A 14,543-nucleotide genomic window follows, 5' to 3' on the forward strand; every position below is an offset into this window, starting at 1 on the left:
GTGCTCCCGAAGTGAGCACCTGAGATTCTTTCTTGATAGCTTCTTCTCCCTCATATTTCGCCTCCAGTCACCAAGCACTGTCCTTTTTTAAATAAAAGCCTAATCTTTCTGCTTCTCTCTGTGTCTATTCTTCTTGCACCCCATTCTGAGGTCTTCCTCATCTCTTGCTTGGACACCTGTAACAGCCCCCTAATTCCTGCCTACATCTTCTCGTTAACATTAACTTCAACCTTTTCATGCTTCCCACTCTCTGATGAACACCTGTCTTTCCAGCTCATTCCCTCTAGCACCCGACCCCAATCCACTGATCCTCCCACCCTTTAAAACTTTATTTTTATTTACTTAAAAAAAATTTTTTTTTAAAGACTAGTCAAGTGAAGCAATGGGAGTGGAGAAGGAACAAAGGAATCTGTAACTGGCTGTGATCAGTTAGTTGTAAACACCACACGCTCATACCAGCCCCTACCAGCTTCTGGTCTCCTTCAGCAATTTGCTGCTCTCCCTCCTTTCCTTAGTATCGATTCCATGGTGAATCATTATAATCAATCCCGTACATAGGCCCTTGACTCCTTGTTCCTCTCCCACTTCATATACTTCCTTGTAAAACCCAACTCTTTTCCTACTCCGCACTTGCGCCTGAGCAGGTGAACATGGCTAGAGAAAATCCAGCCATGCTTACCCGTCTTCCTTTAGGTTCGGCTGCATGAACCTCAAGTGGGCCTCAATGCCAGCAGGTAATTGACTCTGCCTGGTTCCTTCCCTCACTCACTAGCAACTCATCCAGTGACCTTTCACAGTGTTCTCTCACCTCATCCACCCCCGACACTTCCTCCCTAGGGGTAAATCCAAGTTTCAAATTTAAGTGTGCTTAGGAAAGGGAGATTTAATTTTTTTCATAATAGTTTGTGATTCTCTGTATTTAGATGTTTGTATGCTTCCCTTTCTACTTTTGTAGCTGAAGATTTTTGTTTCTTTCTGGTGTTTAGCTGAGTAATTTCCTCCATAAATTTTATTCCATTTAGACTTCTACATAGTAGGATCACATCTATCTTATTTTTTTTTTTTTTTGAGACAGGGTCTCACTCAGTCTCTCTGGTTAGAGTGCAGTGGCATCATCATAGCTCACAGCAACCTCAAACCGGTGAGCTGAAGGAATCCTCCTGCCTCAGCCTACCGAGGAGCTGGGACCACAGGCACACACCACCACATCCAGCTAATTTTTTTATTTTTTTGTAGAGATGGGGGGGGTCTCATTTTTGCTCAGGCTGGTCTTGAACTCCTGGTCTCAAGCGATCCTCCCACCTTGGCTTTCCAAAGTGCTAGGATTACAGGTGTGAGCCTCTGTGTCCAGCCTCATTTTCTTGATAGTGTCCTTTGATGTACAAGAGTTTTTAATTTTGATGAAGTTCAGTTTATCTATTTTTTCCTTTGGTTACTTGTGCTTTTGGTGTCATATTTAAGAAACCATTGTCTAGCCCAAGATCACAAAGATTTACACCTTCTAAAAGTTCTACAGTTTTAACTCTTACATTTAGGATTTTGATCTACCCTTTATTTTGAAGACAAAACCCCCAAATTTTCCTTACCAACTGTGCCTCTTTCGGTTCTTTCCCAATTTATTTAAAGATAAAATTTACCTTAAGTCCATCAACATAGAGATAACAGGAACACACTAAATTTGACAAGTTCAGAAGGCAGTTTCAGGTAAGACCCATCTTACATAGCTTTACAGCTATCCCTCTTCCAATTCCAGCTATCCCTAAAGAATGCTGCAGCACAACTGTGCACAAGAACCTTGTCTCTCCAGCCTCCCTTCTCAGCTGCTGGCAGAGTCCCACACCATCCCTTTAGGAGTGATATTGGTACCATTTGAATTTGTCATCTGATATCCTGGAATAGTACTAGGTTCTAGAAAAACCTTTATGGTTAAAGGGAATACCAGACAAAAGATATCTTGAAACAAGAGGGAACACACACTGAGAAAAAAGAAACAACTGTGGAGGCCAAAAGGAAAATCTCTAAAATTCAGTACAGCAGAGTAAAATGGAAGATACAAAAAAATTGAATTTCACACAGATGAAAACAAATTCTGTGTGTAGTTTTAAAATTATATATACTCCATATAAGAAGTAAATGATTATTAATTTTCTTACCTCTTGAACATCAAACCTCAGGATATCCTTCATGTAAGTTGGCAATAATGTCAATAAAGTATAAAAAGTCCAATTGTAAGAAAAATGTGCAACTACAATTGCCCAAAGTGGCAGTGATTTCAAAATGGGTACCCACGGCACTGACTTCTGTGAAGAAAGCTGAAGAAAACAGGCTCAATTAGGATATGCTATAGCTGTATTAATGCTTAGATCCATACCATATCCGCTAAAACTCAATCTAGAACACATGTAGAATATCAGCCTTAATTAGTAAACTTCAGAGTTTTAAGCTGATTCCTTTGAAATATTAAGTAGCAAAATACACGATAAATGTTCAGGTGTTTGATTATTTATTTATTTGAGACAGAGTCTTGCTATGCTGCCCTGAGTAGAGTGCCGTGGTGTCAGCCTAGCTCATAGCAACCTCAAACTCCTGGGCTCAAGCAATCCTCTTGCCTCAGCCTCCCGAGTAGCTGGGACTACAGGCACATGCCCCCACACCTGGATAATTTTTTCTATTTTTAGTAGAGACTGGGATCTCACTCTTGCTAGACTGGTCTCAAACTCCTGAGCTCAAGCAATCCTCCTGCCTCGGCCTCCCAGAGTGGTAGGACTACAGGTGTGAGCCACCTCACCTGGTCTGTTTTTTATTTTTAATAAAGGGATTTGTTCTGTACAGTTGTTTGATTTTTAAAAAAATATATTAACTATTGAGAGTCCATGATTCAGATTAGAGGAAAAAATGGAAATGCAATCTTAGAGCTACAATGTCAACTCTAAACACTCTTTGGAAGGTCCAACGAATTCATATTTCATTATCCAATTCAATATTTTAATTACTCTTATTGAATATAATTCAATTAAAATGATTTATAAGAACTGTGCAATAGGAGGTTTTTGTATGTAGCTATGTGGAGTAGTGGTCTTCAAAGTGGGGTGTAAACACCCCAGGGGTATTCAAGATAATCAATCCAGTGGGGTAGGAAATTTCTATTTATACTCATTTTTTATTCTAAAAAAAGAAATTAAACTCTATTAATATGTAATAAATAGTTAGCCCTAGAGTATGTCAGACAATTACAAATAGTATGATTTTCCCCAATTTGGGAGGGTTAATGAGGGCATCCTCATTTGTTTGTTTACATTATAAACAAACAAGTGTATTATAGCATGTTGCAGCTTACACTTGCATTTTTAAGTAGATTTATGAATTTTATTAGCCAGTTTTAATTAAAACAAACCTCACAAAATTAATAGTGTCTTCAAAAGTTTCCTGCAGAGCAATAGTCAATAAAAGAGAATTCTAATAATATAAGCACAGTGAACACTAAGAAAATCGTAAAGCTGCTACTTTTCCTCATGAGTCTTTTGTTAGATACCTCAAAAAGCAAAATAGGCCGGGTGCGGTGGCTCACGCCTGTAATCCTAGCACTCTAGGAGGCTGAGGCCGGGAGGATTGCTTGAGCTCAGGAGTTCGAGACCAGCCTGAGCCAAGAGTGAGACCCTGTCTCTACTATAAATAGAAAGAAATTAGCCAAACAACTAAAAAAAGTTGAAAAAATTAGCTGGGCATGGTGGCGCATGCCTATAGTCCCAGCTACTTGGGAGGCTGAGGCAGGAGGATTGCTTGAGCCCAGGAGTTTGAGGTTGCCGTGAGCTAGGCTGATGCCATGGCACTCTAGCCCAGGCAGTAGAGTGAGACTTTGTCTCAAAAAAAAAAAAAAAAAAAAAAAAAAGCAAAATAATGGCAGATCATCAAATATAACATATTCAATCTCATTGCTCTCATTAAATATTATTATAATATTAACAAAATATTACTAATTTTTAAGTGATAGCAAAAAGGTTTATCCTATTAAAATTTAAAATGTATGTATATACTATTTACTTCAGCTTATTCAGCCTTTAAAAGTTCTGTTCTTGCATATATTTTATGATGTACATAAGTACAGTAGTACGTGTAGATAACCTGTGAATAAATATACACACGTTCAGATCGTGAGCCCCGCGCCTGATTATTGGTGGGTGTCATGATCAAGAAAGCTTGGATACCACTGGTCTGGGCCATCAGATGTTTACATGTCCTAAATATTGACTGAGCCTCTATGGTTTTTCTCTACAGCAAGAGCAATCTATGTTTCTGCCTCCAGGGTTCACTGTTATTTCAAAAAGAGGAAGAACCAGTATTAACCTTCTTTTGGCCTTTTTTCTTGAAACTTTTTATTTGACATCTTGGTAGATATGCTCCTGTGTTTCCCAGTGTGATCAAAGATGTAGGGGGTGTGGGAGAAGAGAGCAGAGGGAACATTTATTCTTTTATGGCAGTGGTTCTCAATTCCAGCTATACTTCACAATCACCTTTGACACTTTGAAATTATAGATGTCTGTGTTCTACCTAAGACTTATTGAATAAACACAATAAAACCAAGAAAAATAAAAAAACCTCTGCGTGTAGGACAGAAAAATCTAAAATTTAAAAAGCTTCACAGGTGATTCTACAGAGCAATGGTTAAATGCCTGAGGTGATGGACACCTCAATTACCCTGATTTGATTAATTCACATTGTATGTCTGTATCAGAACATCACGTGTGCCCTATAAATATATACAACTATTATGTGCCCATAATAATTAAAAATAAAAAATTAAAAAAATTATTTGTTGTCAAATGTGTGAAATCTAGAATATAGGGACGGTAAGGTCATTCAACAAATATTTCAGTATCTTCTAACGTGCCATTTCATAAAAAAATGTTTTCTTGTCAAATATGAGTAATGGCAAATTGATTTAGGAAAGTTACATGCAATAAATGTTCTTAATTTATGGCAACTAAATATTCAAACAAAGTTCCCCATTTTATTTGCTTCATAATGCTGCAAAGTTACATATTCTTCCTAAAAGGTGTACAGGAGAAACAAAACAGTTATAAAACATACTATCCTTAAGAATTAAGAAAGAACAGAAACAAAACAATACCAGGTATACAGGAAAGAATAACTTCAGTAAGTGAAGTAGTAATGTCTTTTCACCATTCACTAAAAAGAGGTCTTCAAAACAGCAGTAGCTGATGATCTTAAAGCACTCTCTAGTATAGGTGGTCTATCCCTGAGCTAGTTATGAGATAGCCTTCTAAATTTAACTTCAGGATGCTCTGCAGGTTTTATTCCTCTTTTTGCAGCACTTTTTTTCTTTTTAAAATTTTATCGATACATAACAGACGTACATAGTTTTAGGGTATATGTGAAAATTTAATATTTTTATATAATTTGTAAAGATCAAATCAGTGTACTTGGGATCTCTATCACCTTAAATATTTGTCTTCTTTGTGCTAGAAACATTCAAATTTCTCTCTTCTAGCTATATTGAAATGTGTAATAGATTATTGTAAACTACAGTCACCCTACCGATCTATCTATCATGGGGTCTTATTTCTTCGATCAAACCATATATTTGTACCATTAATCAACTTCTCTTCATCCTCCCTCTCTCCACTATCCTTCCCAGCCTCTGGTAACCACCAATTTTAGCAATTTCTGCATCAGATTTAGAACTATATATGCTGCCATAATACTTAATTAAATACCTAATACTTAAGTTTAAGAATGAAATAACATTTCTACCTATAGGCACTGACTCTTACTTAGCTGGATAACCAAGACAGCATTCTAACTGAAACTCCTGCTTGTTCCGCTAAATCTTCCCTCCAGACAACAGTCAGCATAAGCAATCTAAAAGGCAAACCTGCTTCTGCCACTTTGAGCTTACAAATACTTCATGGCACCCCAGTGCCCAAAGGATAAAGCCTAAGCTCCTTAGTGAGACACAGGGGACGTTCCATGATCTGACCTCCTCTTGCCTCCTCCATCTCCTGCCACTCTTTGCCTTGTTCATGTCAACAACACCAACTGTGCACATTCTGGAAGTTATCACTCTCTCTCTCCTGTGCCTTTGCTCATGGTATATCCTTGGCCTGGAATGTCTGCACATCTCTCATTCCCCTAATTTGCCTGCTTAACTCCAACTTCCCTTTCAAGACTGTTTAGACACAGCTTCCACCAATGAGAAAGAAAAAAAGCAGTCCTTGCCTGCTGTGAGCTGAGCATGACTGGTTCAAATAGCTAGGCCATGGTGTTCTCCTGTTGAACTTAAACAAGGCCATTCTATGAGCATGCTGGAACAAGACAAAAATAAGACCACTCCACAATCACGTCTGAGCACAGACGAAAACAAGAATGCTATAAGCTACAAAGAAGAGCAAACATCTTCCTCTCCCAGCTAATGAGTGATTGCTGTGTCTTTACTAATTATAACTTTAGCCTCACCTTCCAGATAAAAATTCATACTCAATCATAGAATTGCTACTGCTTTCTTTTTTTGGAGAGAGGGTCTTGTTCTGTTGCCCAGGCTGGTCTCAAACTCCTGGCCTCAAGTGATCCTCCGACCTTGGCCTCCCAAAGTGTGGAGATTACAGGTGTGAACTACCACACCGGCTGCTACTGTTTTCTGACAACACCAAATCCAGAGCAAAACATTGGTACTTTACCCTCTCCCAAGTCACCTAATACAAGTCTAAACTATAATAAGATCCTCTTAACTTTGTAACTGAGATGTCCTATGGTTCCTCGTGACATGCTTTCTCTGGCACTGCAAGGAACCAAGAAACCAACTTTGTTCAATACAGGTGTGTTCCTGATGGTCTTAGGCCAGAAGGTATTGACACCAGGAAGACTTCCTATCCGTTCCAGGCCGGTTGAGGACTCCTGCCTTCTCTGTTCCAAAGATGTACTGTGTTTTATTTTTTCCTCTCATTCATTTCTAAGTCCTCAGTATCTGACAAAGAACCTAGGTCATAGTAGGGTCTGAAAAAATTGTTTGTTTAAAGAATGAATGAAGTAGAGTAGATACTGCACATTTCTTGGATCCAAGATTTAAAGGCGAAGCTTCATGTAACACATCATTATTTTATGACCTTTTCAACTACAACATCATCTGCTCTAAGAATGCAGTCTGGGGTTCTAGGAAACCTAATCCTCTTAACTCCTCTTGTGTCTGAATATTCCATTTTCTGAAGCATATAGAAAAATAACATAAGTTTGGATATTGGGCAGATTAAGACACATACCAAGATAGAGAAAGCTTTTTCAAGAATCTAAGAAAACTAAAAAGTTTCATAACTTTGTAAAAATAATGACAAAAATAATGTATTGGAAGAAGCAAACCGTTAATCTTCAATGCTGAGAAAATGTGAGAAAACATGTTTTACAGGGCAAGACCTGTTTACAATGTATTAAATTCTTTTTACCTATTCTTTAAGGGGAAAAGTGGGTGATTCATTTTAGACTATCATTTAAGACACTAAACTCTCAAAGTAATTTTTTTTTTTTTTTCATGAGACAGGGTCTCGCTTTGTTGCTCAGGCTGGAGTACAGTGGCACAACCATAGCTCACTGTAGCTTGAACTCCTGGGCTCAAGGGGTCTTCCTATACAGGTGCATGCCACCACACTCCTGGCTAATTTTTAAAATCTTTTTTTGTAGAGATGAGGTCTCACTGTGTTGCCCAGGCTTGTCTTGCACTCCTGGCCTCAGGCAATCCTCCCCTGCCACAGCCTCCTAAAGTGCTGGGATTATAGGCTCGAGCCATTGCCCTGGGCCTCTCAAAGTAACTTTTTAAATTACATTGATGATTTCTTCTAAGTTTTTGCCAATCTTTGGCAAAGACCAAGAGATGTCATATTTCTTAAAGTTCAGGTGCTTGTAGAGACATTTGTAGCAAAATTTAAAAACGTGAAATGTTAAGGAGTAAATTTTTAAACACAGCCTGGCTATACTATATATAAAAATTTGAAATATAGACTTGGTATGATGGCTCACACCTGTATGCTTGGAACCTGAGCAATTTCAGATTTCTGATTTTTTTGGATTTTGGAATATTTGCATTGCTTATATCAGTTGAGTATCCCAAATCTAAAAATCTGCAATCTGAAATGCTCCAGTGAGCATTTACTTTGAGCATCATGTCAGCACACAAAAAGTTTTGGATTTCAGAGAATTTCAGATTTTTGATTTTCAGAGTTGAGATGTTCAACCTGTATAAACACACTAATTGGTTTTGTTTTCTTTCTTTTTTTTTTTTTTTTTAGTTACCTAGCTAATTTTTTCTATTTTTAGTAGAGACAGGGTTTCACTCTTGCTCAGCCTGGTCTTAACTCCTGAGCTCAAGTGATCCTCCCACCTGCCTCCCAGAGTACTAGAATTGTAGGGGTGAGCTACCACGCCCGGTCACTAATTGGTTTTCTAACAACAAACAGAATGTAGGTATGAGATTTCTTTCATATTTTCTACTAATCAAGAAGAAAATACAAATTTATGACTCACTTGATAATCATTACTCTGAAAGTTTTAAAATGACTTTGAAAAGTAATTTTTTATAGTTTATAAAACTATACTTTCTATAGGAAATAGAAAGAATTAGAATTCCTCAGATAATATTTCATACATTTATTTCATTTGCTTATTCTATTTTGCCTAGGGCATGCATAATAGAAATATCTATATAAAAATTAGTATCTTAATTCTGAAGAAAAAAAGGTTCTGAAATTATTTTTATAATGTTCCAAAGTCCATACCTGATTTCTTAGCGATGAAATAATGTACTCCTTTTCATAATGGGAGATTGTCTTGTTAGTCTCTGGTGTGTCACTAACTAACCAGATCCATAAAACAAACCAAAATATTCCAAGTAAACCTTGAAATAGAAAATTAATAGTTAAATAAAATAAGAATGTACCAACAGCAATTTTTACATGTTTTGAGAAAATTATGTAACTATAAATTCAATGCAGAATTGGTTTCAGTACAGATTCAATTTCAAGTTTTCCTCAATTCTTTAATGGGATAATTGCTATAACTGTATTTTTCCTATAAATTTTGAAGGAAATAACTCAATTTTATTTTTTTTCTTCTACAGCTTCCTCCCCCCAAAACTTTTAACTATAACAGATAACTCTGTCAACATCTACCAGACAAATCTTTAAAATAAATTTCTGCAATCTATATATTTCCATAGGTATCTGTTTTTGTTTGTTGATTTTTTGGTTTCAATTGCAGATATAATTCCTGCATGAAATGTCTATGTGAAAATTTAATTTATTAAAAACGTGTATTATTTTGCCAATTAAATTGAGAAACAAAATGCTCTGGGACTAAAAAGAAAAAAAGATTAAAACTATCAAGTGAATGCATCCTACTTTGCTTGAGAAGAAATATTTTCAAAATACACATTTTTGTTTTTATAATACCCAAGACAATAATTTTTCCTAGTAAATGTGCCATTTAAGTCTAAGATCCAACAGTAGTTTTTTTTTTTTTTTTTTTTTTTGAGACAGTCTCACTCTTTTGCCCGGGCTAGAGTGCTGTGGTGTCAGCCTAGCTCACAGCAACCTCAAACTCCTGGACTCAAGCGATCCTTCTGCCTCAGCCTCCCAAGTAGCTGGGACTACAGGCATGCGCCACCATGCCCGGCTAATTTTTTCTATATATTTTTAGTTGTCCGATTAATTTCTTTCTAATTTTTAGTAGAGACGGGGTCTTGCTCTTGCTCAGGCTGGTCTCGAACTCCTGAGCTCAAACGATCCGCCCGCCTTGGCCTCCCAGAGTGCTAGGATTACAGACCTGAGCCACCGCGCCCGGCCCCAACAGTAGTTTTTATTGAGAAATATTCCAAAACTACCATCAGAGGTCATAACTCAGCTAGGTCATTTTAACTATATCAATTTGAGAAACAGGTTATCAGTAAGAGTTTTAGAACTTTGTGGTTTAGGAAATGATTGCTTCAGTGAGTTGGGGGATATGTGTGTGTGTGTGTGTGTGTGTGTGTGTCTATATATTTTTTATTCTTTATGTTTTTTATTTTTTTTTTGAGACAGAGTCTTGCTCTGTCACCCAGGCATCATTGCAACCTCAAACTTCTGGGCTCAAACGATCCTCCTGCCTCAGCCTCCCGAGTAGCTGGGACTACAGGCAAGTGCCACTGTGTCTGGCTAGTTTTTCTATTTTTTAGTAGAGACAGGGTCTCATTCTTGCTTAGGCTGGTCTCGAACTCCTGACCTCAAGTGATCCTCCTGCCTTAGCCTCCCAGAGTGCTAGGATGACAGGTGTGAGCCAACTCGCCCAGCCTGGAATATATATTTTTAATTCATTATTAGACTACTAATATATTTGGGAATTGCTGCATTATAATTTAGGTTAAATTTTTAAACTTACCAAAAAAGTAGAAGACATAAGTCCAATTCATATAGTAGCAAATTATTCCAGAAAGAGGAAGAGATATTACCGTCCCAAGCTGTGCTCCTAGAATAACACATAAGATTCTGTAAACTTTGGAGAGAGAAACAAAGAAGGGACAGGTCTGTTGCTTAAAGAAAATGGGTAACAGATTATGAAGAAAAGAAAGAACTATTCAAATCCAAAAAAGTTGAATTAGTCACATGTAAATATAAACAATCCGTTCTCTTAAGGGATTATTGACTAGAAAACCTACAATATATAAAACATATGCATTAGTATGTAGTTGCATTAGTTACAGCTATATAGCTACTGACTATTGATGAATTAGGACGTATCGATCAAAAGAAGACTCCTAATCTTGATAGTAAATGCTACTATTAGAAATCCAGATACCTGGGGAAAGGCTGAAAAGTGGTCTCAAGGCTTTTTTTTTTTAGGGGTGGGGGTTTGTGAGGAGAGGTGCTCAGTTGCCTTCTTTTTGTTGAGACAGAGTCTCACTCTATTGCCCTGAGTAGAATGCTGTGACGTCAGCCTAGCTCATAGCGCCCTCAGACTCCTGGGCTCAAGTGATCTTCCTGCCTCAGCCTTCCGAGTAGCTGGGACTACAGGCACACACGACAACATCTGGCTAATTTTTCTATTTTTAGTAGAGATGGTGTCTCGCTCTTGCTCAAGCTGGTCTGAAACTCCTGAGCTCGAGGGATCGTCCTGCCTCAGCCTCCCAGAGTGCTAGCATTACAGGCGTGAGCCACCACACCCAGCCTCACTGCAACCTCTAACCCCTGGGCTCAAGCGATTCTGCCTCACCTTCTGGGTAGCTGGGACTACAGGCATGTGCCCCAATGCCTGGCTGGGTTTTTTTTTTTTCCCTTATCTGTTTTGGTAGAGATGAGGTCTCATTCTGGCTCGGGCTAGTCTGGAACTCCTGAGCTCAAGCAATCCTCCTATCTCGGCCTCCCAGAGTGCTAGGATTATAGGAGTGAGCCACCATGCCTGGCCTTCAAGGCTGATTAACACAACCTACTGCATCAATCATTTGATGAAATAAGAATGAAGCTTTTAGTAATCTCCCTATATATTACAAACAATTGTTTCAGGTAAGTAAATAATAAAATACATTGTAACCATCAAATGCATCAATTACATCTTAGTAGGTGCTACAGGAGCTAAAATGATCAATTAGATATTGTTTCTGGTCTCAAGTTTTAGTCTCAGGTAGGAGATAAATATAAGCCAATAATTATTACATGTTAGGAAGTTTTGAGGGTCACAGAGCAACATGGAAATTCAAATACGGGAGATATTACTTCTGACTTCTAGAGGCCAGGAAAAGATATAAGCAGCAGACTTTGAAAAGATAGTTAAGATATGGTCCCATAGAAACAAGATTAGAAAAAAGATATAGAGGCAGAGTAACAGGACAAGCACAGGAATGGAAATTGGAAGGCAGAGAGTAGGTTTGGGAACTTTTCTTGGGTAAGGGAAAGGAGAAGAAGATAGTGCTGGAAAAATAGGTTGAACGGTCACTGAGTACCTACTCCATGCAAGGCACTATGTGCCAGGGATTAGGCTAGTTGCAAAGAAGTGGTGAAGACTGTGAAGAATCTTGACTCTTAGTTCAAGGAGTTTGGACTTTATTCAACAGGTAAAGGGGAGCCATAGGCTGGGTGCGGCAGCTCAGGCCTATAATCCTGGCACTCTGGGAGACTGAGGCGGGAGGATTGTTTGAGATCAGGAGTTCAAGACCAGCTTGAGCAAGAGTGACACCCCGTCTCTACTTAAAAAATAGAAAGAAGTAGCTGGGCAACTGAAAATGGAAAATAAAATTAGCTGGGTATGGTGGCACATGCCTGTAGTCCCATCTACTCTGGAGGCTGAGGCAGGAGGACTGCTTGAGCCTTGAAGTTTGAGGTTGCTGCGAGCTAGGCTGACACCACAGCACTCTAGCTCAGGTGACACAGTAAGATTCTGTCTCAAAAGAAAAAAAAAAAAGGGAGCCATAGATAGTACCTGTTCTTGAACTTATCATCAGATTTCTTATGTCAATCTTTACATTGCTATAAGAAGGATCTTCTTAAAATGTAAATTGGATTATGTTTCTACTTGATTGAAAACCTCTGATGTCTTCCCATTACATTTTGGGAAGAAAAATTTATATTCCTTTCTGTAGGCTGTAAGGCCTGATATAATCTAGGTCTTGTTCTTTCTTTAACCTCAGCTTATGCCATTATCCTCTTGATTCACTACATTTTAGCCACCCACAGTGGTTTTTCATCTCTTTGAACCCTTGTGTTATTTCCTGCCTGAGAGCCCTTGTACGTGCTGTTCTGAGGGGCTGGAATGCTCTTCTATCTGCTCTTTGCATGGCTGGTTTGTTCTTATCCTTCAGATTTTAGCTTAAAAGTCACCACAGACAGGCCTTTCTCAACTATATTTAAAAAGAAGTCAGGTCAAAAACTTTTCACTTGGAATAAAGACTAGAAGTTCTTATGTAATCTAATAAAATCATAATTCACATATATAAAACTCATATTATCTCACCTGTAGATCAAAAGGATGGCAAATAAATGCATAGAAAAAAGATGCATGAAGAGAGGGGCTGAGAGTCATGATATCTTCATTTGAAAATCAGAATAGAAACCACAATTTAAGGATGAGTGCCCAATTTTCTAACTATTTTTACTTTTTTTTTTTTTCGTACAGGGTCACTCTGTAGCCCAGGCTAGAGTGCAGTGGTGTGATCATAGTTCACTGCAGTCTTGAACTCCTGGGCTCAAGGAATCCTTTTGCCTTAGCCTCCCAAGTAGCTGGGACTACAGGCATGCGCCACCATGCCCGGCTAATTTTTCTAGTTTTTGTACAGACAGGGTCTTGCTCTTGCTCAGGCTGGTCTCGAACTCCTGGCCTCAAGTGATCCTCCTGTCTCAGCCTCCCAAAGTGCTAGGATTATGGGCTCGAGCCACTGTACCCACCTTGGCTTTTTTTTTTTTTTAATAGTATTACCTATACATGAAAAGGCAACATATTTTGAAATAAATAATGGCACATGGTGAAAATGACTTTATCAATTATGAGAAAAATTAAGAATAAAGTTGTACCCACAAAAGAGGTACCCATATTGCATGATTCTGGCATGAAGGTACTTTTTCCCCAAGGGTGATACACGTATAACAAATTATGGCAAAATTTTCATAAGAATAGTTATCTCACCTGCATATGAAATGCTAAGAAGTTTGCTTCGTTCAAGAGGGGGAGCCCAAGAAGACCACATGGCATGCATGGCTGGATATGTAACACCCTGAAGGGGAGAAAATGATATTTCTGATGAAATATAAGGTAGTTTTGTTAATGTTTTATTAATTTATTTATTTTATTTATTTTTTTGGAGACGGAGTCTTGCTCTGTCATTCCAGCTAGAATGCAGTGACATCATCATAGCTCACAGAAACCTCAAATTCTTAGGCTCAAGCCATCCTCCTGCCTCTGCCTCCCGAGTAGCTGGGATACAGGCGCGCACCACCACACTCAGCTAATTGTTCTATTTTTTGTAGAGACAGGATCTCCCTCTTGCTCAGGCTGGTCTCAAACTCCTGAGCTCAAATGATCCTCCTGCCTTGGCCTCCCAGAGCACTAGGATTATAGGCGTGAGCCACCTCGCCCTGTCTTTGTTAATGTTTTAAAGTAAGTCAAGTATTTTCTTGCAAAAGCATTTTCTGGATAAGAATCAAACCAGAATCAGGCTCCATTAAATGAGATGTCTTTATAGTGTTGAGTAAAAATATTTTATCGTGAAGTACTTTCAAAATTCGAAAAAAGATTCATGGATTTGGAAAATGGTTTGAGGACTGCAAGGTAAGCGTTACAATAAATCTAAAAGAATTATTGAGTGATGACATATCACAAGGTTAATTTTACTCATTTACTTTATTAATGGCCTGAATGAAAAATGAATGTTACTAATTTATAATTTTTAAAAATACTGAGCTAATACTTTGGCATACTGGAAGAAAATTCAAGTTGCCCTTAATCAACAGAAAAAATGGTCCTGATATAAAAGGATGAATTCAATTAGACTATTTTTTTTTTTTATCTTTTTTTTTTTT

The 14,543-nt window shown here is 38.0% G+C and overlaps 1 protein-coding gene across 1 annotated transcript in view; it reads right to left on the reverse strand.

Annotated features, from left to right (window-relative positions):
* Positions 1-14,543, reverse strand: part of SLC17A5 (solute carrier family 17 (acidic sugar transporter), member 5) — a 57,952-nt gene that overhangs the window by 21,443 nt on the left and 21,966 nt on the right. The window contains exons 4-7 of the mRNA XM_012646062.1: positions 13,651-13,738; positions 10,417-10,503; positions 8,781-8,899; positions 2,154-2,312 (exon numbers count right to left, since the gene is read on the reverse strand). Coding sequence (XP_012501516.1) covers positions 2,154-2,312; positions 8,781-8,899; positions 10,417-10,503; positions 13,651-13,738 — 453 coding nt within the window. The remainder of the gene's footprint in view (positions 1-2,153; positions 2,313-8,780; positions 8,900-10,416; positions 10,504-13,650; positions 13,739-14,543) is intronic.

Source organism: Propithecus coquereli, unplaced genomic scaffold (assembly GCF_000956105.1).
Source record: "Propithecus coquereli isolate 6110/MARCELLA unplaced genomic scaffold, Pcoq_1.0 Scaffold24, whole genome shotgun sequence".
Taxonomy (NCBI): Eukaryota; Metazoa; Chordata; class Mammalia; order Primates; family Indriidae; genus Propithecus; species Propithecus coquereli.